The 25,970-nt window shown below is 47.5% G+C and overlaps 1 protein-coding gene across 1 annotated transcript in view; it reads right to left on the bottom strand.

Annotated features, from left to right (window-relative positions):
* Nucleotides 1-1,768: 1,768 nt before the first annotated feature.
* PMF1 (polyamine modulated factor 1) overlaps nt 1,769-25,970 on the bottom strand; it is a 41,643-nt gene continuing 17,441 nt past the window's right edge. Inside the window, exons 2-5 of the mRNA XM_049880776.1 lie at nt 6,202-6,307; nt 5,079-5,179; nt 3,555-3,750; nt 1,769-1,855 (exon numbers count right to left, since the gene is read on the bottom strand). Coding sequence (XP_049736733.1) covers nt 1,802-1,855; nt 3,555-3,750; nt 5,079-5,179; nt 6,202-6,307 — 457 coding nt within the window. The 3' untranslated portion in view covers nt 1,769-1,801. The remainder of the gene's footprint in view (nt 1,856-3,554; nt 3,751-5,078; nt 5,180-6,201; nt 6,308-25,970) is intronic.

The following is a 25,970-nucleotide window of genomic DNA, read 5'->3' as shown; positions in this document are numbered from 1 at the left end:
CGATTTCCACTGTCGGCCCCCGGGGAGGAGCCAAACCCCAGGGAGGAATGCCCTCACTCACCCAGGGGCTATGCCCCATCAAGACACCCCTTGCAGGCCTGGCATGGGGGCAGCTGGACTCTGGTCAGGCTTGAGCATCAGGCAGGGGAGAGGCTGGGGCAGCACAAAGCCAGGGCCAGGGGAACAGAGTTGGGTCTAGTTGTGAGGTGACAACCTCTCAGGTCTCTGGGCAGGCCAGGCAGCTGTGGAGTGCCCCTTTACAGCAGCAGTGCCAGCCAGGTGTGCAGTGGCGTGGCCACAGGACAGAGAGGTGGGATGCTGCAGTGGGCCCCCTTCTCTGTGTCCCTGGCGGGTGGGCAGGCACGGCCCATGAAGGGCAGGGAGCTGGAGAGCTCCTCAGGGCTCCTGGCCCTCCGGGTCTCTTCCTGCCCTTGTAGCCTCCTCTCAGAGTCAACAACCTTGGGACCCAGCCCCCGCCCGCCCCATGCCCCCAAGTGATAGGAAGGGCCATTCTCTAAGGGACAGAACATCCCAGCCTGAAAAATGCTCTGTCCCACACCAGGGAGCCAATACTGCCTCAGGTCAGCTTGGGGACAGGGAGGAGGGCATCCTGGCACCTTCTCTGACCCATGTCCTTACTCATCCACCCACCCACCTGGGCTTAGGACCATCTGTCCAACCCGACAAAGAACGTGATGTCCCCCCCCACCCCTGGGCCCGGCTGGCCAGGAGGGGTGTCTGTCTGGTTTAATGCTGCAGCTCCTCTGTGATGGGGCAGAGATGGGGCCACTGGGTTCAGTTTACTGTGGGAGTGCAGGGGGGAGGATTGATCACGGGCCACTTGATGTCTTCCTGTCTGTCCCCGGTGGTCTTCTCCACAGGATTAGGGTGAGGCCTCACCAGTGCTCCTGCCTCACCAGGGAAAAAGTTTTGTCCTCAACCCATACCCAAACCCCCTTCACCCTCTGGTCCTGAGGGAGTACCCATCCTGCTTGATTCCCTGCTGGCCTGGCTGGGGAGACGCAAGGCGAGAGAAGCCCAAAGTGCTAGCTCCCTTGAGGGCTCAGCTTACTCTGGGTGTGAACCCTGCCACGCATAAGCCAAGGCTTGCTTAGAGTTAACCCAGATGGCAGGGGAGGATGGGTGGGGTTGGGCAGAGTGACACTCCCTTGGCAGCTTGTCCTGGCCTCAGGGAACCCAGGGGTCCTGGTTTCTGTGACATGGGGCTGCACTACCCTCTGCAGATGGTGGACAGATACACCCGCTCCCCCTCTTGCCCATACACCCCAGCCTGGAGGTGCTCAGGGCTGCGAGTGAGGCCTTGACTAAACCCAGCTTGGAGGCCAGGCGGGGTCCTGGCCGGGAGAGGCTGGGAGAGGCCCCGCAGAGGAAGCATCCTCACAGATTACAGTGCAGATGAGGAAGTTTATTTAGGGATGTGGGCAAGGCTCTTGGGCTGGCCAGCAAGGGGGCAATCAGTGGAGATTGAAAACAGATTCCCCAAGCCAGGTCCTGGGACAGCTCAGGACCTGCAGGGGGCTCGGGGGAGAGGCTCTGTGTTGGCAGACCCTGAAGAGGAAGCATGCCTGATTCCCAGGGTGGGAGCTGGCCAAGAATTCTCAAGTTAGAGGAAACAAGGTAATGTGTGTGTGACCCCAAAAGGGCATCAAAAGCCCAGTGCAGTGGGGCCTGCTCAGGCCTCGCCTCCAGCAGCTTCCATCACTGCTTAGGGACTGGGCACTGCTGCAGCTGTTCTCAGGCTGGTCATCCAGGGCCACAGGCTCCTGGGCCCGGCGTCTCCTCACTCCGGCTCCCTCAGCACGGCCACCAGCTCCCTCTGCTCTGTGTGTAGTGCCTGCAGTCAGGGGGAGAGGACAGGCAAATCAGGGCACAAGAGAAGCCAAACCTGTCCCCCTACTGTCCCGGGCTCCAGGCCTCGGTTTCCCCCAGACTGCATGGGCAGGGTCTGTGGCTCATGCCACTGGCCGGGTAGGGCGTGTGAGGGGAAAGGAATGCCAGGACGTCCCACCACTCAGGTTTTCATGGCAGGCGGGTGCTGTGACCACTGAGGCCAGGCCTCCCCAGAGCAGAGCCTGTGTCCAACAAGGACGCCCAAAGTGGCCCCCAATCCCTGGGCCCGACCAGAATTCTCTAGCAGAGAACGTTTCTTGAAGTGGACTTTCAACAGACATGGTATTCTGGTGAAAGAGGGCTCTCTGAAGCTCCCACATGGAGCTCTGGGCTGAGCACTTACTCCAGTTGTCTAGCTGACCAACTTAAAACAGTCTTCCTGGCTGGCTGGTGAGGTGTGGTATAAGAGCAGGGGCTTTCTCCCCCTCTGCGATAAAAGCACTGTGTGGCAGAGCTGGAGGGGCCCCGCACAGATGTGGATGCCAGGGCCCAGGGCCGCGAGTGACCCACGGCCTCCTAGTGATGGAGTAACACTGGCGGAATACAGTAATAGGCGGAATAGCATCTTGCCTGAGAACTCAGGAGGGCAGCCCCAAGGGTACGCAAGACCCAGCTCTGAGCTGTGGGACCTACCTGCAAGACAGCACCAGGGCCTGGTCACAACCACCTTCATGCCTGCTGCCCAGTCCCCCAGGACCAGTCTGCTAAGTGGGGAGGCTGCAGGGCTCGGCACAACAGGGAGCAGGGCAGGGCACTGGCCTTCCATCACTGCCTCCTCCCCAAGGCTCAGGGCCCTTGATGAGGCTAAGGGCAGGGCCTTCAGGTGGCAGCTGGCTGGTTTGGGGAAGAGAAGACCCCGGGGATCGGGAGCCATAGATCTGGGACCTCTTCCTGTTGGGAGCAGAGGAGTCTGCCCAGGAAGGGAGCTGTGATATGGCTCTGAGTAGATATAAGCTGGATATGTAAATGTGGACACGGGAGAATCCCACAGTGCGGCCACCGTTCGACCCTACTGGAAACCCTCTCTTGGAGCGCATTTCTGGCCAACAAGAAAACACATCTCGTCACTTTGCACCCACGTCTGCTACCTGCGTCATCCAGCTCGGTTACCCTCTTCCCTCAACTTGGCCCCAAATAACTTTGGGCTGTTTTCAAAAATTACATTCACTATCAAAGGACACACATTTGTTACATGGAGCATATTTTTTAGATGTGTCAAAGGCTCTAAAGGTCGCTCCAGTGTAGGCACTTTAAGGATCCAGGCAGTCGTCCCATGGAGTAGAACGACCACTGGATACACAGGGTTTTAACTCCGGTTCTGCCACAGATGAGCTGTTACCTCAGGCAGGTCACCTGCCCTTTCGGGGACAGTTTGCTTCCGGGACACCCCAGGCTGCTGCAGCAGGGAGACGTGCCTGCGCTGTGGCCACTAGGAGAGCAGAGGTCCTGGGAAACCTGACTGCTGTGGCTGGTGAGGGGACCCCTGCACGTGCCCATGGAGACACAGCGAGCGTCGGGCCACAGTGGCAGGCTCTCCTGCTCCCTGTGAAGGACCTTAGGTTGGAGTGGAAGGAGCCACCGATCTGGGGATCCAAGGGGCTCCCAGGGCAGGAAGGGAAAGGGGGCAGGGCCCGGACACTGACCTGCCAGGCCTGCTGCCGGGCCTGCACCTGCAGCTGTAGCTCTTCCACCTGCCTGCGCCCGGCTAGGACGGCGTCCGCCAGCTGCCGGTTCTCAGCCTCCTGTTTCTGCACACGGCGCTGCAAGGCGTCCCGCTGCTGCAGGAGGTAGGGCGCCATGGCGCCACGCAGGTCTTCCTCTGGGATCCCACTAGGGCGCCTGTGGGGCCCACATGGGCACAGGGTGGGCGGAGAGGACGTGTCCGGGTGAGGGCTCTACTTTTAAAGTGCTTCACCCCGAAGTCAGATTGGCTTTCAAGGACGTCCTGTGGTTCCCCTCACCTCCCAAGACCCGCCGGCCCGCACAGCTCCTGTTCCCGATGGGAACACTCACCACCTGTCCTGAGCTTCAGTGCCCAAGGGTCTGCCTTGCCCCTTCTCACAGCCAGTATTTTAGCCTTCCCAAGCACACCCATATTCTCCTCGTCTCTGCCACATTACCCTCCTCCAGCTCTAACGCTCCAGGAGTAGAGGCTACTTTCCAGCCCTGTCTCTCCTTGTGACTGTGTGCCCTGCTGGGCCATTCACTCGATGAGCCTGGGAGCTAGAAAGATTGGGGGATGGCTGCCTGGGAGAGGGCCCAGCCCTGGGAGGCCCGGGATGTGTTGGCTGATGTGGGAAGATGAGGAAAGACAGGGCAGGGGAGGCAGAATGTCCAGTGAGCTCAGGTCAGCTCTGAGGGGCAGAGGGGTGGAAGCCACTGTAGGTTCCTTAAAACAAAAAATTTTTTTCAGTTGTAAAACTTAATTCTCTTAAGTATTAAGGTCACAAAGCATAGAAAAATTGCAAAGTACCCAAAATGTCTACTCCCTTTGGGCAAGATTCTGTTCAGGAAGAGGGCAATAGGAGGCAGGTAGCCTCAGGGCCTCTCCCCTCCACTCCTCTCCAGCCCCCTTCTCCATCCTGAACAGGACAGGCCAGGCAGCTGGGTAGCCGTGGAAATGTGGGCTTTGGGAGAGGAGGTATCTGTCTGTCTTGTTCACTGCTGAATCTCTGACGTCTAAAACAGTATCAGCTGTATTATAGCAGGTGCTCTCTAGAGTTGAATGAACAAATGAATAAAGACCAGATGCCCAGGCCAGCCCCGTCTCCACAGGATTCCAAGGCTCGCTATTCCGCCTCCCCTCTCTCCCACAGGCCAAGCAGGTCCTGAAACGCGCCCCCCCAGGAAGGCCTCCCATAGTCCTGCCACAGACTACTTCCCTTCCTAACCCCTGACGACATGTACGCCCTGGCGCTCTCCTTCCCAAGGGGCACCATGCATTTCAGCCATCTTTGGTGACTGTTCAGTGTCTGTCCTGCCTTGTCCCTGTCAGAGGGTTCTCTCTCAGGGACCATGAGCCCAGTCCCTGCCTGTGGGTCCCTCATAAAGTCTCCTTCATGATGATAAAAGGCAGCCCCTTCCGCACCTCTACCCCCTGGGCTGGGGGAGCAGCTGAGAGAGGTCAGGGTCCCTGGCCCAGCTCACCTCCCGGCTCCCATCCTCACCATGCTGGCTCCTTGCAGTCTTTGCCTTCCTCCACAATTTTATCCAGGGCATTCAGGATTGCTTCCAGGTTCCCCTCCTGTTTAATTTCAGAAATTTCTTCCTGAAGAAAGGAGGAAGGCGCTGTAATGATACTAGACAAGCCCAGAGTAGAACTATGCTAAGCTGCTAACAGTGCTTAGTAAGATTCTGCCTGTGTCTTTATACTTTCCAGCTTTTCTGTGACAGGTGACTACGTAATTAAGGAGATAAAGTATGAAATGGAAAACATTTAGAATGAGCCTGCAGCGAGCCTCTTCCCACCACCCATCTAAGCCACCCAATCTCCCCACCTTGGCACTCATTGCCCCAGATCTGACCTTCCCAACCTATCCGCCCTGTTGCCCCACACCTGGGCACTCACCCTGTTCTGCTGGGTTCCTCACTCTCAGAGAGTGCAGGTGGCCCATTCCTGGGCCTGTGTCCCTGCTCAGGCAGCTGCCCCACCCCACCCTCCTCTCTACATATCCCCTCCTCTCTACACCCCACCCTCCTCTCTACACCCCACCTCTCCACCTCCACAGCAGGGTCCTCTCTGGCCATGGTGCCGCTGGGACCCCCACTCCCGGAGTGTGCTTTGCAACACCACATTGTGATGCTTAACAGGACCATCCTGGAGGATAACAGCATGGAAGTGCAACTCTCTAGAGAGGTCACAGCTACTTAAGGACACGAATGAGATCATGTCCTTTTAACAGCCCTTGTACCATGCAGTTCCACTGACTTCTAACAGTTTATTAGATGCCTCCTCAGTGCCAGGCATTGTGCCAGGTGCTGGACATACAAAGATGAGTAAGACTCAGTCCTACCCTTGCTGAGCTCACCTGTCTAGTGGGGCAGACAACATATAAACACATGATTACAACAGAGGACAACTCCAGCAGGGGGCATTTAAAATACCCATGTTGGAGGGTGACTGATGCTACAGCCTGCTGGGCATGGAGGGAGGTTCTAGGGACTGAGGAGACTGCAGGGCAGAGTAGTGTCCCTGCCCTCAGGACCCAAGTCAAGGATACCTGCTAGTATCTGCCAAGTGACATGACTGTCTCAAATGCCTTCCCTAATTCTCCTCTATTGCCAACTCACCCAGATAGATGTCTGCAACTGAGTTATAAACTTGTCATAGATCCGCTGTGTCATCTCAGGCTGCAACTGGTAGAAGCGCTTGTAACAGTCAGTGAACCTCTGGTAGCTGGTGGGAAGGAGAGAAGACAGAGGTGGGAGGGTCACACAGCCGGTCACTGCACTCTTGTCAGGGCACCCCGCTTCTCTTCAAAGGAGTGTAAGCTTTGTCCACGATTCTGGTTAAAGGCAGTGGATGCAAGATGTCCACCTGCAGTTCCAGTCACGAGGAATGCGCCAAACCTTAGCGTGCATAAAACACCAGGAGGGCTGGGGGGTGGCCTGAGAATTTCTGACCCTATAGGAAAAAGTAGAACTGCCCCATAGAGTTTCCAAGGAGCAGCTGGTGGATTCGAACTACTGACCTTTTGGTTAGCAGCTGAGCTCTTAAGCACTACACCACCAGGGCTCTGTGAACAAGTTCCCAGGTGACGCTGATGCTGTTAGTCAGGGGACCACACTTTGAGAACCTCTGGCCTAAATTCATCTTGATTATTCCAGTCCGCTGCACGGGCCCTGGATTAGGAAGGGCATGTGGTCTCTGGGAAGGCTTCCTCACGCCTATAAAGAGCCACTGAGGAAGAGACCAACTGCTTCTGTAGGACACTGCTGTGTCCAGGTGACACCTCCAGTTCCCAGCAACCCCGGGAAGCCCTGGCCCTAGGGTAGAGCTCACACCCTAAGGAGCGGAGCAGAAAGAAGGAAAGAACTGAGGTCTCTGATGTTGTCAAGCAGCTGAAAACACCAACCTGGAGCCACCTTTCTTCATGTGAGGTAGTGGTTTTCTCTTATTGTTCAGGCCATTTTAAATCGAATTTCTGTTACTAGCAGCTGAGAACATCCTCACTCACGCATCCCTTGTAGCTGGAAGGATCAAAAGGTACCCAGCCTATCTCAGTGCCTTGCCTCCTCTTGGACAAAGATACTCAATTAACTCGCTTGGCTGTTTCTGCTCCCTCCTCCTTGTTCTCTTGCCCATCTCTCTGCCTACGCTCTCAGGCCCTTCCCCTTCAACTCAGTGCTTGCTAGGAGCTCGGTGGCCACGCAGGCACTGGTGTTCAGGGGTGAAGAGACTGACACGGCCCTCCTGGAGTTTACAGTAGAGGGAGAGACAAACAGCAAGCACGCATAGGAAGGAATACAGGTAATCACCACATGTGTGCAGAGTGCTTAGATGGAAAGGGGCCTGGGTTACGGGGCTGAGAGAGTGTGTCACGAGGATCCTCTTTAGGTTGGGGGCCAGTGAAGGCTTCTGATGAAGCAACGTTCAACCAACCTGCAGAGAGTTCTGAGCTGAGGAGGTGTCTTCAAACACAGGAAAGCATGCAATAATGCTTTACTGAGTCAGAATTCTCCTTGGTGAGACTGCAGGGCCCTGGATAAAGAGAGGACTATGTACCTGGAACCCCATACATCTCCCCCCAGGGAATCACTGCTGGCTTCCTTTCCCTAAGTCTCTCTGGGCCTCCCCACCCCGCCCAATCCACACCCCCGAACTCATTTTCTAAAACAGGGGAAGAGTAAGAGCAGGGGTGTGCTGGAGCCAGCTCACAGCAACTTGCAAGAGCCAACTGTTAACTTTCCAGGAAATTTGTGAACCAGTTGTTAAACATAGCCATGATTAAAAATTAAATTATATAAGCTTCCAATTAAATAAATATTAAGAACAAAGATACTAAATGCTCAAAACTTACCACTTCCTAACTATTCTACCACATTTTACTCTGCTCTTGAGGTTACCTGCACTTACTTCATCTCTCTGGTGAAAATACTATATAAAGGTACCTATCCCTATAAAAAAAAAAATCCCTATTTCTTCCTTGGAAACCCTATGGTGCAGGTCTACTCTGTCCTATAGGGTTGCTGTGAGTCAGAATTGACTTGACAGCAACGGCAATGGGTATCCCTTCCCAGGGGCTCTGGTGGCACAGTGGTTAAATGTTTGGCTGCTAACCAAAAGGTCAGCAGTTCAAATCCACCAGTCGCTCCTTGGAAACCCCATGAGGCAGTTCTACTCTGTCCTATAGGGTCGCTATGAGTCATAATCGAATTGATGGCAATGGTTTTGTTTTTTTGTTTTTGGTATCCCTTCCCAACTCTGGTCAGTGACATCATATTGATAGCTTAGGAGTATGTAGACTTCAGAAATAGCAAACGCTACAAATCAATGCTTTCCTCAGACAGCTGGTTGTTAAGCACTTACCAGCACACTTGAGTAAGGGTGACACAATCTCCCACCTAGTCATCAATGATACACATTCAATATTAGCACCTTGGAGGCTAAGCCTAAGGCATCAAAGGAAAATACAAAGAACTGATATGGGTGTCCCTTCAACCCTCAGCACAGTCCCAACATCTTGTTTTGCTGCTGGCCCCACTAGCCACGTAGTCTGTGGCTACTCGGAGGAACGCGGAGGAACATATGACGTCTGACCAAGCGGGGCTGGAATGGAAACCGGGTAATTGTGGCTGAACCAGGTTTGGCGTGGACACGGGAAATCCTGTTCTTCTCCCCAGGCCCCTCGGCAGGCGGAGGGCCTGAGCTGGGTGTAGCTCTCTGCTCAGGCAGCTGGCAGCAGAGAGGGGGTTCCGCCCCACAGGGCTGCCCCGGAACTCTTCTGGAGCCCCCTTTGGGGTTTGAGAATCCAATGACTGTGAAAGACCTCAGAGGCCTGCACATTTGTAATAATACCCAAGATGGGGAATTCATGCTGCCCAGGCCACTGCGGCTTAACCAGGGAGGGAAGACAGCCAGGCTGGGGGCCAGTGTCAGAGAGCATAGGAGGAAAGCGATTCCTTTCTGAGCACCAGCGCAGACTTGGGAATGGTTTGAATGCCCTTGTGGATTTCCTAAAATATATACTGAGGAAGAAGTAGGAAAGTGATGCATTTTAGAAAACATTCATGCCTCCTACCCCCAAGTGTCCAATCTTATCTTCTCACGCAAACTGTTTATAGGAAACCCATCTGCCACATTGCTGGATCTACTCGGTGTCCAGAACAGGGTTACGTGCACAGCAGCTGTGAGACGCTCTGTAGGTGGGGCAGCCGGGGCTGAGTGAGGCCTGCCCCACTTCTAGCCACCTCTCCCACTCTGGGGCCCAGGGTCCCAAGGTCTAGGCTGCTTGGGCAGAGAAGTCCTCCCAACAAGCATCCTCAACAGCTTCTATGGCCAATGCCTCTCCTTGGCCCACTAGGACATCCTCCTGGCCTTGGAATTCCAAGGGGCCACTCAGCTACGCTCTGGGTAAGTGCACTGGCTTTAAGGACAGACTGCCTGGGTTCAAATCCCACCTTTACCTCTCATCACCTGAGTGATGTTGGACCATCTCTTTACCTTGATAAGCCTCAGTTTCCTCCTTTGTCAAATGGGGATAACTGTATCTATACCTCTCAAAATTACTGTGTGGATTAAATGAGGTCACATACATAGTTAGCACACTGCCTAGCATACTGAAATGGTATGTTACCTATAGCTGTTACTGTTCTCAAAAGAACAGCCCTCCTCGCCCCCTCGGAGGGGTAGAGCGTGGTCAGTGGCTTGGCCCCCACACTCAGGAATCTCTCCTGCCAGACGCCGGTGCTTAAGAAATGCATCTTGGTTGCAATAAGGATTTGTCCCCACTACAGAAAAAAGGCTACGTTGTGGCTTTACCATCGTGAAAGTAATTTTTTTAAATTGTGCTTTAAGTGAAAGTTTACAGCTCTAGTTTCTTATACAAAAATTTATACACACATTGTTATATGACCCTAGTTGCTCTCTCTATAATGTGACAGCACACTCCTCCTTTCCACCCCAGATTTTCCACGTCCACTCAACCAGCAACTATTCCTTTCTGCCTTCTCACCTCGCCTCCGGACAGGAGTTGCCCATTTATTCTCATGTATCTACTTGAACTAAGAAACACACTCTTTACAAGTACCATTTTATGTCTTATAGCCCAGTCTAATCTTTATCTGAAGAGTTGGCTTTGGGAGTGGTTTAAGTTCTGGATTAACGGAGAGTCTGGGGGCCATGTCTTCCGAGGTTCCTCCAGTCTCAGAGACCAGTAAGTCTGGTCTTTTTACTAGAATTTGAGTTCTACACCCTGCTTTTCTCCTATTCTGTAAGGGATTCTCTGTTATGTTCCCTGTCAGGGTGGTCATTGGTGGTAGCCACACACCATCTAGTTCTTCTGGTCTCAGGCTGATGGAGTCTCTTGTTTATGTGGCCCTTTCTGTCTCTTGGGCTAGTATTTTCCTTGTGTCTTTGGTGTTCTTTAGTCTCTTTTGCTCCAGGTGGGCCCGGGCCAACTGATGCATCTTAGATGTCCACTCACTAGCTTTTAAGACCCCAGATGCCCCTCACCAAAGTGGGATGCAGAACACTTTCTTAGTAAACTTTGTTATGTCAGTTGAGCTAGATGTCCCCTGAAACCACGGTCCCCAGACCCCTGGCCCTGCTATTCTGTCCCTTGAAGTGTTTGGTTGTATTCAGGAGACTTCTTAGGTTTTGGTTTAGTCCAGTTGTGCTGACTTCCCCTGTATTGTGTGTGTTATCTCTTCCTTTACCTAAGATAATTATTCTCTACTATCTAGTTTTTTTTTTATCTAGTTAGTGGATACCCCTCTCCCTCCCTCCCCACCCTTGTAACCATCAAAGAACGTTTTCTTCTGTATTTAAACCTTTTCTTGAGTTCTTGTAATAGTGGTCTTATACGATATTTGTCCTTTTGCAATTAATTTCACTCAGCATAATGCCTTCCAACCATGTTATGAGATGTTTTGCAGATTTGTTATTCTTTATCCTTGCATAGTATTCCATTGTGTGAATATACCATAAATTGTTTATTCGTTTGTCCATTGATAGGCACCTAGGTTGTTACCATCTTTTTGCTATTGTGAACAGTGCTGCAATGAACATGGGTATACATGTATCTATTCATGTGACGGCTTTTTTCTCTAGGATATATTCCGAGGAGTGGGATTGCTGGATCATATGGTACTTCTGTTTCTAGCTTTTTAAGGAAGTGCCACATTGATTTCCAAAGTGGTTGTACCATTTTACATTCCCACCAGCAGTCTCTCCACAACCTCTCCAACATTTATTATTTTATGTTTTTTGGATTAATGCCAGCCTTGTTGGGTGAGATGGAATCTCATTGTAGTTTTGATTTGCATTTCTCTAATGGCTAATGACTGTGAGCATTTCCTCATGTGTCTGTTAGCTGCCTGAGTGTCTTGCCTGTTCATATCCTTTGCCCATTTTTTTAATTGGGTTGTCTTTTTGTTGTAGAGGTTTTACAATATCTGGTAGATTTTAGAGATTAGACCCTAATCAGATATGTTGTAGCCAAAATTTTTTTCCCAGTCCATAGGTTGTCTTTTTACTCTTTTGGTGAAGTCTTTTGATTAGCAAGTGTTTGATTTTTAGGAGCTCCCAGTTATCTAGTTTCTCTTCTGGTATTTGTGCTTTGTTAGTAATGTTCTGTATTCTGTTTATGCCATGTATTAGGGCAGTGAAAGTAATTTTTAAAAACCACATTTATTAAGTCTTAAAACTGAGATGACTATATTAACTGACTTTAACCTGCTTTTTTCCCTTAAACATGTATAACGCAATATTTGAGATGCTGTCACTGTTCTGGAACTCACTGAAAAACCATTTCATTTACTGCCCTAAAAATTCATCATAAATTGTTACAGAAGTTTAACTTAAAAAAAATTTTTTTTAACTTCAAAATATTTAAACTCAGAATCAATTTAAGCTCTCATGGTTTACCAGTCTGTCAGCTTATATATGTAGATAAGTGGTGCAGGGCACCACAGAAAGATGAAAGAGGCACAGACAAGTAAACAGACCACTTCAGTAACACATGGTCAGGCAATATGTGTACACAGTGCTATTTTTGTTTTTGTTATTGCTGGGTGCCATTGAGTCACTTCCGACTCACAGCAACTATCTTAGTTATCTAGTGCTGCTATACCAGAAATACCACACGTGGATGGCATTAACAAACAGAAGTTTATTCTCTCATAGTTTAGAAAGCTAGAAGTACAAATTCAGGGCACCAGCTCCAGGGGAAGGCTTTCTCTGTTGGCTCTGGGGGAAAGTCCTTGTCATCAATCTTCCCCTGGCTCTTTTTGCTTGGTGGTAATGAGGTCCCTCTCCTCTCTGCTTACTTCTCTCTTTTATATCTCAGAAAAGATTGATTTAAGATACAACCTAATCCTATAGATTGAGTCCTGCCTCATTAACATAACTGCCTCTAATCCTGCCTCATCAGCATTATAGAGGTAGGATTTATAACACATAGGAAAATCACATCAGATCACAAAATGATGGACAACTACACAATACTGGGAATCATGGCCTAGCAAAATTGATACACATTTTTGGGGGATACAATTCAATTCATAGCGACGACCCTAAGTACAACAGAATGAAATATTCCCAGGTCCTGCTCCATCCTCACTATCATTGCTATATTTGAGCCCGTTGTTACAGTCACTGTGTCAGTTTATCTCGTTGAGGGTCTTCCTCTTTTTCACTCACCCTCTTCTTGACCAAGCATAATGTCCTTCTCCAGGAACTGGTCCCTTTTGATAATATGTCCGAAGTACTTGAGACAAAGTCTCACCATCCTCGTTTCCAAGGAGCACTCTGGCTGTACTTCTCCCAAGACAGATTTGTTCATTCTTCTGGCAATCCATGGTATATTCAATATTCTTCCAATACCATAATTCAAAGGCATCAATTCTTCTTCAGTCTTCCTTATTCATTGTCCAGCTTCCAAATGCATATGAGGCAATGAAAAATACCATGGCTTGGGTCAGGCACACCTTAGTCCTCAAAGTGACATCTTTGCTTTTTAACATTTTTAAGAGGTCTTTTGCAACAGATTTGCCCAATGCAGTATGTCGTTTGACTTCCTGACTGCTGCTTCCATGGGCATTGATTGTGGATCCAAGTAAAATGAAATTCTAGACAACTTCAATCTTTTCTCCATTTACCATGATGTTGCTTATTGGTCTAGTTGTGAGGATTTTTGTTTTCTTTATGTTGAAGTATAATCCATACTGAAGGCTGTGGTCTTTGGTCTGCATCAGTAAGGGCTTCAAGCCCTCTTTACTTTCAGCAAGCAAGGTTGTGTCATCTGCATACCGTAGGTTGTTAATGAGTCTTCTTCCAATCCGGATTCAGTGTTCTTTTTCATATAGTCCAGTTTCTTGGATTAGGTGTTCGGCACACATATTGAACAAGCGTGGTGAAAGGATACAACTCTGACACACACTTTTCCTGACTTTAAACCATGCTGTATCCCCTTGTTCTGCTGGAACAGTCAAGTATTCTGGAATTTCAGTTCTTCACAATGTTACCTATAATTTGTTATGATCCACACAATCAAATGCCTTTGCATAGTCAATAAAACACAGGTAGACATTTTCCTATGGGAGCCAAAAAGGGAGCCCTGGTAACCCTGTGCGTTACCCAACTGAACGCCTATTCACAAACTTTCCACTAGAGGGCAGGCGGGGCCTGGCACCTCATCCCAGTAAAGGAGTAGAGGGGTGAGAAGACTGACTCCAAGCTGGGCATCAGTGTGACAACCCAAATCCATGCCCCCACCCCAACGTGCCACCGATACAGCTGCCTTGCTTCATTAAGAAACATTTCTCTGTTTAGTCTTTTTCCCTTTCTCCTTTCTCATGTGTATGTACTCTGGGTAGCCCCAGGACTGAGAAAGGGGAGAGAGAAAAAGACCAAACATAGAAATGTTTAATGAAAATAAGAGGAAAATCTCCAGGTCACTGATTCAAGACGAATGGCTATATTAAGAAGTTATCTTTTAAAAATTAATTATTTCTTTAGGTTATTAGGTCTTGGGCTAATTTAACCTTTCTTTTTTTGGATGCTTCTTTTGGAAACTGCTAGAAAACTTAACAGTGAGAATCTGAAACTGAGATACGTTTTCTGGGGAAAAAAAACCTTCTGATTTGATAAATATTAGCATGAAGATAAAAAATAACATCAGGATAATTGTATTCATTTATTCAACAAATACTAAGCACTGAGCATGTGCCAGGCTGAGCTTGGTGGTGCAAACCCAAAGATGAGAAAGATACAGTCCCTGCCTCAAAGGGTGTATCGTGTACAGGGGAAGACAGCTCAGTCCAGGAAAATGAGGGCAGGATAGCACGGGGGACCTGCAGGGGGCTCAGGGAAGACTCTGGAGAAGCAATGTCTGAGATCTCAGAGAATGGGGTGGGCCAGAAGACAGAAGGGCAGCAGGTACTAAGACCCAGGCAGCATGGCGGAGGGTAGGGCGCATGCGTGTGTGTGTGCACACATACTGTGTGTGTGTGCATATATTGTGCAGCTATAATAACCACAGGCAATGTTTACTGAACACTGACTTGCAGCAGGCACTGTTCCAAGCACACTATACGCAGTAGCTCATTTAATCGTCACAGCCACCTTATGAGGTAGGTTCTATTATCATCATTCCCATTTTGCAGGTGAGGACGCTGAGGCACAGAGAGGTTAAGAAGCTTGCCCAAGGTCACACAGCTCAGATGTTGTGGAGCTGGGATTCAACCGAAGCTGGCTGGCCCTGGATCAGGTGCTCTTGGCCGCCAGGATGCTCTGCCTGGAGCCGAGGAGGGGCAGGCAGAGAGCAGCCAGGCGCATACAGAACCCGGATCGTATCATGATGGGCGTGAGGAGCTAGAAAAGGGTGTTAAGCAGGGATGTGATGTGGGCAGATCTGCATTTTAGGAAGCTCCCTCGGGCTGCTGTGTGAGGGCGGACTCAGGAGGCACAGCTGAGAGGACGGCAGAAGCAGGGCGATAGAGAGAGGCGGATGTCTGAAAACATTTAAAGACAGAGAACCAGCATGAGGTGCTGAAGCCACAAGCCACACTTCTCAGGTCTGATGAGTCTCCCACACGCCAGGGATGAGTAACTGCCAGCAGCATGCATCACTGCGCATTCAAAGAGGGTGAGATCTTTCTGAGGCAGTCACAGTACTTGGAATATTTTATATATTAAACCGCTCTTCTTCCTGTGAAGAACTGTTTTCCATGAAGAGCAACAGTCTTTGCCACTAGTTTAAATCTACCAGCCCATGTACAGGTGCAGTCAGCCCTCTTCGCCGCTCACCGTCAGACTTGGGCTTTAAGTCACTTTACGCCAACCTCACTGCACAGCACACCCCAGACCAGAAGCCTGGACCGCAGAGCCTGAGTCAGACCCAGTGTGGCATCTAAAAACTTGAGACTGGCCAACCACCTCTCGCTTCCTCACCCCCAGCCCCATGGGACTGACACCAGGTATAGCACAGCTGCCAGGGCGCTGCGGGGACCTGAGGCCAGACCCTGCTTTTTCTCTGAATAGTGCTAACTGGTCTGCAACCTGGGCCCCACAAACACCACCTCTCACCAACTGCCTCTCTCTTGGCAGGACCTGACTATCACAAAACACAGAAAGGGGGCAACCTTGTTTGCTTGCTTTGGCAACAGGAGCATCACTGTTTCTCAGAAGGCCCAGGAGGCTGTGAGGACAGAAAAGAACCCTTCCTTCTTCACAGGACAAGGCACAGGTTTCAAATGGTGGACTCCGACAGGGCCATGTTTCTGTGCTCAAAGCCTGAGGAAGGACGGATTTGGGAGCCTTCTCCCAGCCAAGCCAATGAAGGGAAGATGCTCTAACTGAAGACACTGGAGTGTGAACGTGCAGCCCAGAGCCCAGCATGGCTGATGATCTCCCAGTCAGTCTGGGGTGCATCATATGATCTGTCCTCCTGTTGTTTGGTGCTGTTGGGTCTGTTCCGACTAAGAGAGACCCTATGTACAACAGAACAAAACGCTGTGCCATGCCCACAATTGTTCTTATGCTTGAGCCCCTTGTTGCAGCCACTGTGGCAATCCATCTCATTGAGGGTCTTCCTCTTTTCTGCCGACCCTGTACTTCACCAAGCATGATGTCCTTCTCCAGGGACTAATCCCTCCTGACAACACGTCCAAAGTATGTAAGACGCAGTCTCACCATCCTTGCTTCTAAGGAGCATTCTGGTTGTACTTCCTCCAAGACAGGTTTGTTTGTTCATTTGGCAGTCCATGGTATATTCAATATTTTTCGCCAACACCACAATTCAAAGGCATCAATTCTTTGGTCTTCCTTATTCACTGTCCAGCTTTTACATGTATATGATGTGACTGAAAATACCATGGCTTGGGTCAGGCTCACCTTAGTCTTCAAGGTGACATCTTTGCTCTTCAACACCTTGAAGAGGTCCTTTGCAGCAGATTTACCCAGTGCAATGCGTCTTTTGATTTCTTGACTGCTGCTTACATGGGTGTTGATTGTGGATCCAAGTAAAATGAAATCCTTGACAACTTTAATCTTTTCTCCGTTTATCATGATGTTGCTCACTGGTCCAGTTGTGAGTATTTTTGTTTTCTTTATGTTGAGGTGTAAGCCATACTGAGGGTTGTGGTCTTTGATCTTCATTAGTAAGTGCTTCAAGTCCTCTTCACTTTCAGCAAGCAAGGCTGTGTCATCTGCATAATGCATGTTGTTAATGAGTCTTCCTCCAATCCTGATGCCCCATTCTTCTTCACATAGTCCAGCTTCTCAGATTATTCGCTCAGCATACAGATTGAATAGGTATGGTGAAAGAATACAACCCTGATGCACACTTTCCCTGACTTTAAACCACACAGTATTCCCTTGTTCTGTCCAAACAACTGCCCCTTGATCTATGTACAGGTTCCTCACGAGCACAATTAAGTGTTCTGGAATTCCCATTCTTCACAATGTTATCCATAATTTGTTATGATCCACACAGTCGAATACCTTTGCATAGTCAGTAAAACAGGTAAACATCCTTCTGGTATTCTCTGCTTTAAGCGAAGATCCACCTGACATCAGCAATGATATACCTGGTTCCATGTCATCTGAATCTGGCTTGAATTTCTGGCAGTTCCCTGCCGATACACTGCTGTAGACACTTCTGAATGATCTTCAGAAAAATTTTGTTTGTGTGTGATATTAATGATACCAAATGAAACCCACTGCCGTCGAGTTGAATTCGACTCATAGCAACCCTAGAGGATAGAGTAGAACTGCCCCACAGAGTTTCCAAGGAGCGTCTGGCAGATTCAAACTGCCGACCTTTTGGTTAGCAGCCGTAACACTTAACCACTACGCCACCAGGGTTTCTGGTATTAATGATATTGTTCAATAATTTCTGCATTCAGTTGGATCACCTTTCTTAGGAATAGGCATAAATACGGATTTCTTCCAGTCGGTTGGCCGGGTAGCTGTCTTCCAAATTTCTTGGCATATATGACTGAGCACTTTCAGTGCTGAAATCTGTTTGCTGAAACATCTCAATTGATATTCCATGAATTCCTGGAGCCTTGTTTTTTGCCAATGCTTTCAGTGCAGCTTGGACTTCTTCCTTCGGTACCATCGGTTCCTGATCATATGCCACCTCTTGAAATGGTTGATTATCTACTAATTCTTTTTGCTATAATGACTCTGTGTATTCCTTCCATCTTTTTTTGATGCTTCCTGCATCATTTAATATTTTCCCCATAGAATCCTTCACAATTGCAACTCGAGGCTTGAATTTTTTCTTCAGTTCTTTCAGCTTGAGGAGCACTGAGCATGTGAGCGTGTTCTTCCCTTTTGGTTTTCTATCTCCAGCTCATTGCACTTCACTTTGTCTTCTCGAGCTGTCCTTTGAAATCTTCAGTTCTTTTACTTCATCAATTCTTCCTTTTGCTTTACCTGCTCGATGTTCAAAAGCAAGTTTCAGAGTCTCTTCTGACATCCATTTTGGTTTTTTCTTTCTTTCCTGTCTTTTTAATGATCTCTTGCTTTCTTCACGTATGATGTCCTTGATGTCATTCCACAACTCATCTGGTCTTCAGTCATTAGTGTTCAACGCATCAAATCTGTTCTTGGGATGGTCTCTAAATTCAGGTGGGATATACTCAAGGTCATACTTTGGCTCTTGTGGACGTGTTCTAATTGGCTTCAGTTCCAACTTGAACTCGCATATGAGCAATTGGTCTGTTCCACAGTCGGCCCCTGGCCTTGTTCTGACTGATGACACTGAGAGCTTTTCCATTGCCTCTCTCCACAGGTGTAGTCGATTTGAGTCCTGTGTATTCCATCTGGTGAGGTCCATGTGTATAGTCACTGTTTATGTTGGTGAAAAAAGGTATCTGTAATGAACAAGTTGTTGATCTTGCAAAATTCTATCATGTGATCTCTGGCACTGTTTCTATCACCAAGGCCATATTTTCCAACTATGGATCCTTCTTCTTTGTTTCCAACTTTCGCATTCCAATCACCAGTAATTATCAATGCATCCTGATTGCATGTTTGGTCAATTTCAGACTGCAGAAGCTGGTAAAATCTTCAGTTTCTTCATCTTTGGCCTTAGTGGTTGGTGTGTAAATTTCAATAGTAGTTGTATTAACTGGTCTTCCTTGTAGGCATATGGATATTATCCTATCACTGACAGAGTTGTACTTCAGGATAGATCTCGAAATGCTTTTTGACAATGAATGCAATGTCATTCCTCTTCAAGTTGCCATTCCTAGCACAGTATACCATATGATCGTCCATTTCAAAATGGCCAATACCAGCCCATTTCAGCTCAGTAATGCCTAGGATATTGATATTTATGTGTTCCATTTCATTTTTGACAACTTCCAATTTTCCTAGATTCATACTTCATACATTCCACATTCTGATTATTAATGGATGTTTGCAGCTGTTTCTTCTCATTTTGAGTTGTGCCACATCAGCAAATGAAGGTCCCGAAGGCTTTACTCCAACCATGTCATTACGGTCAATTCTACTTTGAGGAGGCAGCTCTTCCCCAGTCATCTTTTGAGTGCCTTCCAACCTGGGGGGCTCATCTTCCAGCACTATATCAGACAATGTTCCGCTGCTATTCATAAGGTTTTCACTGGCTAATGCTTTTCAGAAGTAGACCATCAGGTCCTTCTTCCTAGTCTGTTTTAGTCTGGAAGCTCAGCTGAAACCTGTCCTCCGTGGGTAACCCTGCTGGTATCTGAATACCAGTGGCATAGCTTCCAGCATCACAGCAACACGCAAGCCCCCACAGTATTACAAACTGACAGACACATGGGAGGACATGTGAGGATACTAGCATTTACTACACATAGACTAATGTCCCAGGTATAAGTACTGTGTCCTTGAGCCTGAGGGCTTAAAAACACTTTTAACTTAGTGACTTGAGCGGGTGGGGGGGAGGCAATATTTGCATACATCTTAAAATTCTTCATTCCTCCTGAACATTTACCGAGCCCCTTCTATGTGGAGACCAGCATTGAGTAAGTTCCCATTTAACCAATGAGGGGAAGGATGTTCCAGTGAGGAGATGCAGCAAGTGGAAAGAAGAGGTAGCAGGGATGGGGGAGAGTGGTCGCACTAGATGCAAAAGAGCTTGTGTGCATGTGTGTGTTTGTGTGTGAGTATGCACTTGTATGCAGGTGTGCATGCGTATGTTATGCACCATGGCCCTGACTTGAGCTGAAGAGATGGGGGTTGGGGAAGAAGGCATAAGTGCTTGTATATTGTGCTATGGAGCTTGTATTTGATTCTGGAAGCAACCCTGAGCCAATCAAGCATTTTAAGCAGGAGCCAGACACAATCTGAGCTGTAGATTGGAGGGAAGTGGAAGGACTGAGGCTGGTGCAATTCTCCAGATGGCGAGGGCCAGAACTAGAGCAGTGGTGGTGGGATGGAAAGGAGGGGACTGACTGAGGAGGAGCTGCAGTCAACAGGGCTTGGTAGTTGGCTAAAAGGAGGGTGCAGGGAAGGAGGAGTCAAAGCGGTCTTCCAAATCTCTCGCTTAGAGAATGGGTAGATGGTGGCACTTCAACCAAGTTAGGGACCACAGAAAAAGAGGGGAAGGAGAATTCCTGTTTCAGCCATGCTGAGCTTGATGGTTCTATGGGACACTGAGTGGAGTTTTCTAGCACTAGACTGTTAGAGGTCTGAAGCCCAGGACAGAGATGTTGCTTGGGAACTGTCACTTATTCCAAAACTATTCACTGAGTCTCTCTTATGTGCCAGGCACCGTGATAAGTAATGAATAGAGTGTGGTGACAACACAGACAAGATCCTGTTCTCAAGGACCTTACATTTTATATAGGGAAGGTAGACCACGAAGAAGTACACAAGTAGACAGTAGAATGGCACACTGTGATAGGTGCTTGAGGGAATAAAACAAGGTGCCATGATAAAGAACAACCAGGGGAGAGAGGCAGCTTTAGCGAGGTGGTCAGGGAGGAGATGGAAGACCATTCCGGGCAGAGAAAACAATAAGTGCAAATGCTCTGAGGCAGGAAAGCCCTTGACATTCTAGGTAATAAGAGGAGGTCAGTACGGCTGAGCATGATTGGAGGGCCACAAGAGGTAGGCAGAGGCTAGAGTATGCAGGGCCTCAGAAGGCACGGGAAGGAGCAATGTGCAGCCACTGCAGGGCTTTCAGCAGCAGCAAGCCATCAGATAGGGTGGAGGCATGTGGAGGTAAAGAGAGGGCAAGACCAGAACCCTGAGGAACGTTCACATTTAAGGGACAGGTGGAGGAAGAGGAGCCCAAGAAGGAGCAGCTAGTGAGATAAAGTGGCAGAGAATAGTGCTGGAAGCCAAGGGAAAGATTTCAGAATCAGAAAAGTGGTCAACAGTTTCAAATGCTGTAATGAGAGCAAGTTGGTTAAAGACTAAAAATAGTCCCAGCATCTAGCAACAAGGAGGTTATTAGTGATCTTGAAAGGAATAGTTTAAGGGAATGGACACAGCAAGGACAGACTGCACCGAGCTGAGGAAAAACTGGAGATGGGGAACTGGTGACTGGGAATGTAGAACCCTGAAGCCACTGTACTGGCTGTAAGGGGAAAGGATTGATGGGAGGCAGCTAGGACGAAGAACTGGACATCTCAGCCAAATTTATAGATGCAGAAACTCCTGTGGCCTCAATTTTGTCTACGAACCAGGTGCTGGGCTCATTTTCACTAACAGGGTGCAGTGGCAGGAAGGGGGCCTGAGGAACACGATAAAGCTTTCAAAAGTTGCTGTGGAGAAGGGTAAGGCTGGGAGCCCGAGGGCCGTGGGCTCAGTGAGGACTCAGCTGAAGTCCCAGACTGTGACTTTGTGAGGCACCAACATCCACCTTGGTGTGGGACTCTGCAGTGTGGCTCAGCAGGCTGGTGTAGGGGTACAGAAGTGCAGACAGAACACTGAAGTTGGGGTTTATCAGTTGGTAGGTTGGATCGGAGAGCAAAGAAGCTGAGAAACAGGAGTGGGGCTACCATGCATCTCCAACTGAACTTGTCCAAAAGATGTCTTGATTTTCACCCCCAGACTTGTTTATCGCCCAGCCCTCAACCCTGTTCTTCCCCATCTCAGTAGATAGCATTCCCTCTACCCGACCACCTCAGTGAAGAGTTGGCATCCTCTTGGGGGACTCCTTCCCCTCATCTTCCCCACAATCCACTCTAACTCTAGTCAGCTCAAATCCACCCATGTCTTTCATCTCCACTGCATCTCTTGCCTGGAGCACAGCAACAGTCCTCCCCACTTCTACTGTGGCCCCCACTATGCAGTTGGCACCCGAGACACAGGGCTTTGGACTGACGAGCCTTTCAAGGGCAGGCAAAATGTCTTAGACTTAAGAAAAGTGGAATGGCTTAAAAAACACAAAAGTTCAAACTTGAACTAATAATTATTATTTTAAATGAATATAAAATGTACAATAAAAAATATGAAATGTAACATTATGTTAACTGCAATTTTTTTATAATTAGATAACAATTAAATTAATGTGGTATGTGAATGGTTTTCCCCCATAACCTGGTTTTTTTATTTCCCCACTATTCAATGTTATTCAAAATGGAATTTTAAACACCTGCATAATATTTTATTAGTTATCACAATTATATAACTATTCTTCAAATGTTGGACATTTTAGGTAGTTTTCAGTTATTTTCTATTGAACATTGTGCTATGATGAGTATCTTTTGTACATAAACCTTTTCTGAGCTTTTCATTTTGAAATAATTATAAATTTGCTGAAAGGTCAAGAAATGTGTTAACATGTTACACAAATACAATACAATATCAAAATCAAGAAACTGACACGGGAACAAACCATAGTGCTTATTCAGTGCAGTTATACATGCACTCCTTTGAGAGAGAGAGTGTGTGTGTGTGTGTGTGCGCGCGTGCAGATCTCTGCAATTTCATTTCATGTGTAGCTTTGCGTAACTACCACCTAAATCAAGACACTGGGTGTTTTTTAATAGATTTGACATGATGTGGGCTGGGGTCTGAAAAACATCATGGTGTCTAGGGCTTAGGTAGATCTTCTCTTTTTTTTTTTTTGATGAAAGTTTACAGAACTAGTTTCTCATCCAACAGTTAGTACACGCATTGTTCTATGACATTGGTTAACAACCCCACAACATGTCAGCACTCTCCCACTCAACCCTGGGTTCCCTATTACCAGCTTTCCTGTTCCCTCTGGCCTTCCAGTCCCTGCCCCAGGGCTGGTGTGCCCCTTTGGTCTTGTTTTGTTCCATGGGCCTGGTGACTCTTTGGCTGAAGGGTGAAGCTCAGGGGTGACCTCATTTCTGAGCTGAAAGGGTATCTAGGGGCCATACTCTCAGGGTTTCTCCAGTCTCTGTCAGGCCAGCAAGTCTGGTCTTTCTTTTTGAGTTAGAATTTTGTTCTACATTTTTCTCCAGCTCTGTCTAGGGCCCTCTATTGTGATCCCTGTCAGAGTAGTCTGTGGTGGTAGCCGGGCACCATCTCGTTGTTCTGGACTCAGTCTGGTGGAGGCCATGGTAGATGTGATCCATTTGTCCTTTGGACTAATCTTTCCCTTGTATCTTTAGTTTTCTTCATTTTTCCTTGCTCCCGAAGGAGTGAGACCAGTGGAGTATCCTAGATGGCCGCTCACAGGCTTTAAAGACCCCAGACGCTACTCACCAAAGTAGAATGTAGAACATATTCTTTATAAACTATGTTATGCCAATGGAGTTAGAAACTCCCTGAGATCACGGTCCCCACAGCGCTCAGCCCAGTAATTTGGTCCCTCAGGGAATTTGGATGTCTCTACATGACATTGCCTTGTACAGGTTGTGCTGGCTTCCCCAATATTGTGTACTGTCTTACCCTTCACCGAAGTTTCTACTTATCTCTTGTCTATTAAGTGTTTCTCCAACCCCACCCCTCCCCTCCCTCATAACCATCAGAGATTGTTCCTTTTTGTATGTAAACCTTTTGATGAGTATTTACAGTAGTGGTCTCATACAATATTTGCCCTTTTGTGACTGACTTATTTCACTCAGCATGTCTTCCAGATTCATTCATGTTATGAGATGCTTCACAGATTCATCACTGTTCTTTATCATTGGGTAATACTCCATCATTGTATGTATGTACCAGTTTGTTTATCCATTCATCTGTTGATGGGCATCTAGGTTGTTTTCATCTTTTTGCTATTGTGAACAGTGCTGCAGTGAACATGGATGGACATATCTATTCGTGTGATGACTCTTATTTCTCTAGGGTATATCCCTAGGAGTGGGATTGCTGGATCATATGGTATTTCTATTTCTAGCTTTCTAAGGAAGCGCCATATCGTTTTCCAAAATGGTGGTATCATTTTGCATTCCCACCAGCAGTGCATCAGAGTGCCAATCTCCCTACAGCCTCTCCAACATCTATTATTTCCTGTTCTATTGATTCGTACCAGTAATGCTGGGGTGAGATGGTATCTCATTGCGGTTTTGATTTGCATTTTTCTAATGGCGAGAGATCATGAGCATTTCCTCATGTGTCTTTGGCCGCTTCAATGTCTTCTTTGGCGAAGTGTTTATTCATTTCCTTCGCCCATTTTTTAATTGGATTATTTCTCTTTTTGTGGTAGAGGTGTTGGATTTTCTTGTAGATTTTAGAGATTAGACCTTTGTCTAATTTATAACAGCCAAAAATTTTTTCCCTGTCTGTAGGTTCTCTTTTTACTCTATTGGTGAAGTCTTTTGATTAGCATAAGTGTTTAATTTTTAGAAGATCCCAGTTATCTAGCTTATCCTCTGGCGATTGTGTGTTGTTGGTTGTGGTTTGTATCCTGTTAATGCCATGTATTAGGGCCTCTAGCGTTGATCCAATTTTTTCTTCTATAAACTTCATATTTAGGTCTTTGATCCATTTTGAGTTAGTTTTTGTCTATGCTGTGAGGCAAGGGTCCCGTTTCATTTTTTTGCAGATGGACATCCAGTTTTGCCAGCACCGTTTGTTAAAAAGACTGTCTTTTCCCCATTTGATGGACTCTGGGCCCTTGTCAAAGATCAGGTGACCTTAGGTGGATGGATTGACATCTGGGTTCTCAATTCTGTTCCGTTGGTCAATGTAGCTGACGTAGTACCAGTACCAGGCTGTTTTGACTACTGTAGCTGTATAGGAGGTTCTGGGGTCAGGTAGCGCGAGTCCTCCTGCTTTATTCTTCTTCTTCAACAATGCTTTATTATCCAGGGCTTCTTTCCTTTCCATATAAAGTTAATGATAAGTTTTTCCATCTCTTTAAAGAATGTTGTTGGTATTTGAATTGGGATTGCATTGTGTTTGTAAACTGCTTTGGGCAGAATTGTCATTTTCACAATGTTGAGTCTACCTATCCATGAGCATTGTATGTTTTTCCGTTTATTAGGTAGATCTTAGGACAGTTCTGCCAACAATCTACTGTCTACACAGCAGTCAGAGCATCTTAAAAAGTTCAGTTACTACTTAAAAACATCAATGGCTTTCCATTTCTCTTACAGTAATAATCAAACTCCCTTACACCTAATAATAATAACCTCTGCATATATAATGCAACTATGACAGATTATGGGGAGAAATAGATTAATATCAACAACTGTGCTTGGAGATTTTAAAAAAGAAATTAATGGATGCATCAAAAAGATTAAAAAAATGAGCACATAGAAGATTTGAATAATAAAATTTAAAGTTCAATAAATAAGTATAGAATTTTACCTCCAAGAAACAGAAACTGCACATTGTTTTCAAGCACACATACAACATTCACAAAACCTGTCCATATACTTGGCCAATAGTGTCAAAAATTAAAAAAAATCTGCATTCATATAGGCTATGTTCTCAAACCATAATGCAATAAAATTAGAAACCACAACAGATAACTTTTTTTAAAAAATAATTTTTATTGTGCTTTAAGTGAAAGTTTACAAATCAAGTCAGTCTCTCACACAAAAATCCATATACACCCTGCTACACACTCCCAACTACTCTCCCCCTAATGAGACAGCCCGTTCTCTCCTTCCACTCCCTCTTTTCATGTCCTTTTCACCAGCTTCTAACCCCCTCCACCCTCTCATCTCCCCTCCAGGCAGGAGATGCCAACATAGTCTCAAGTATCCACCTGATCCAAGAAGCTCACTCCTCACCAGCATCCCTCTCCAACCTATTGTCCAGTCCAATCCATATCTGAAGAGTTGGCTTCGGGAATGGTTCCTGTCCTGGGGCAACACAATGTCTGGGGGCCATGACCACCAGGGTCCTTCCAGTCTCAGTCAGACCATTAAGTCTGGTCTTATGAGAATTTGGGGTCTGCATCCCACTGCTCTCCTGCTCCCTCAGGGGTTCTCTGTTGTGTTCCCTGTCAGGGAAGCCATCGGTTGTAGCC

Source organism: Elephas maximus, chromosome 3 (assembly GCF_024166365.1).
Source record: "Elephas maximus indicus isolate mEleMax1 chromosome 3, mEleMax1 primary haplotype, whole genome shotgun sequence".
Taxonomy (NCBI): Eukaryota; Metazoa; Chordata; class Mammalia; order Proboscidea; family Elephantidae; genus Elephas; species Elephas maximus.
This window is presented reverse-complemented; position numbering and strand designations above follow the sequence as displayed.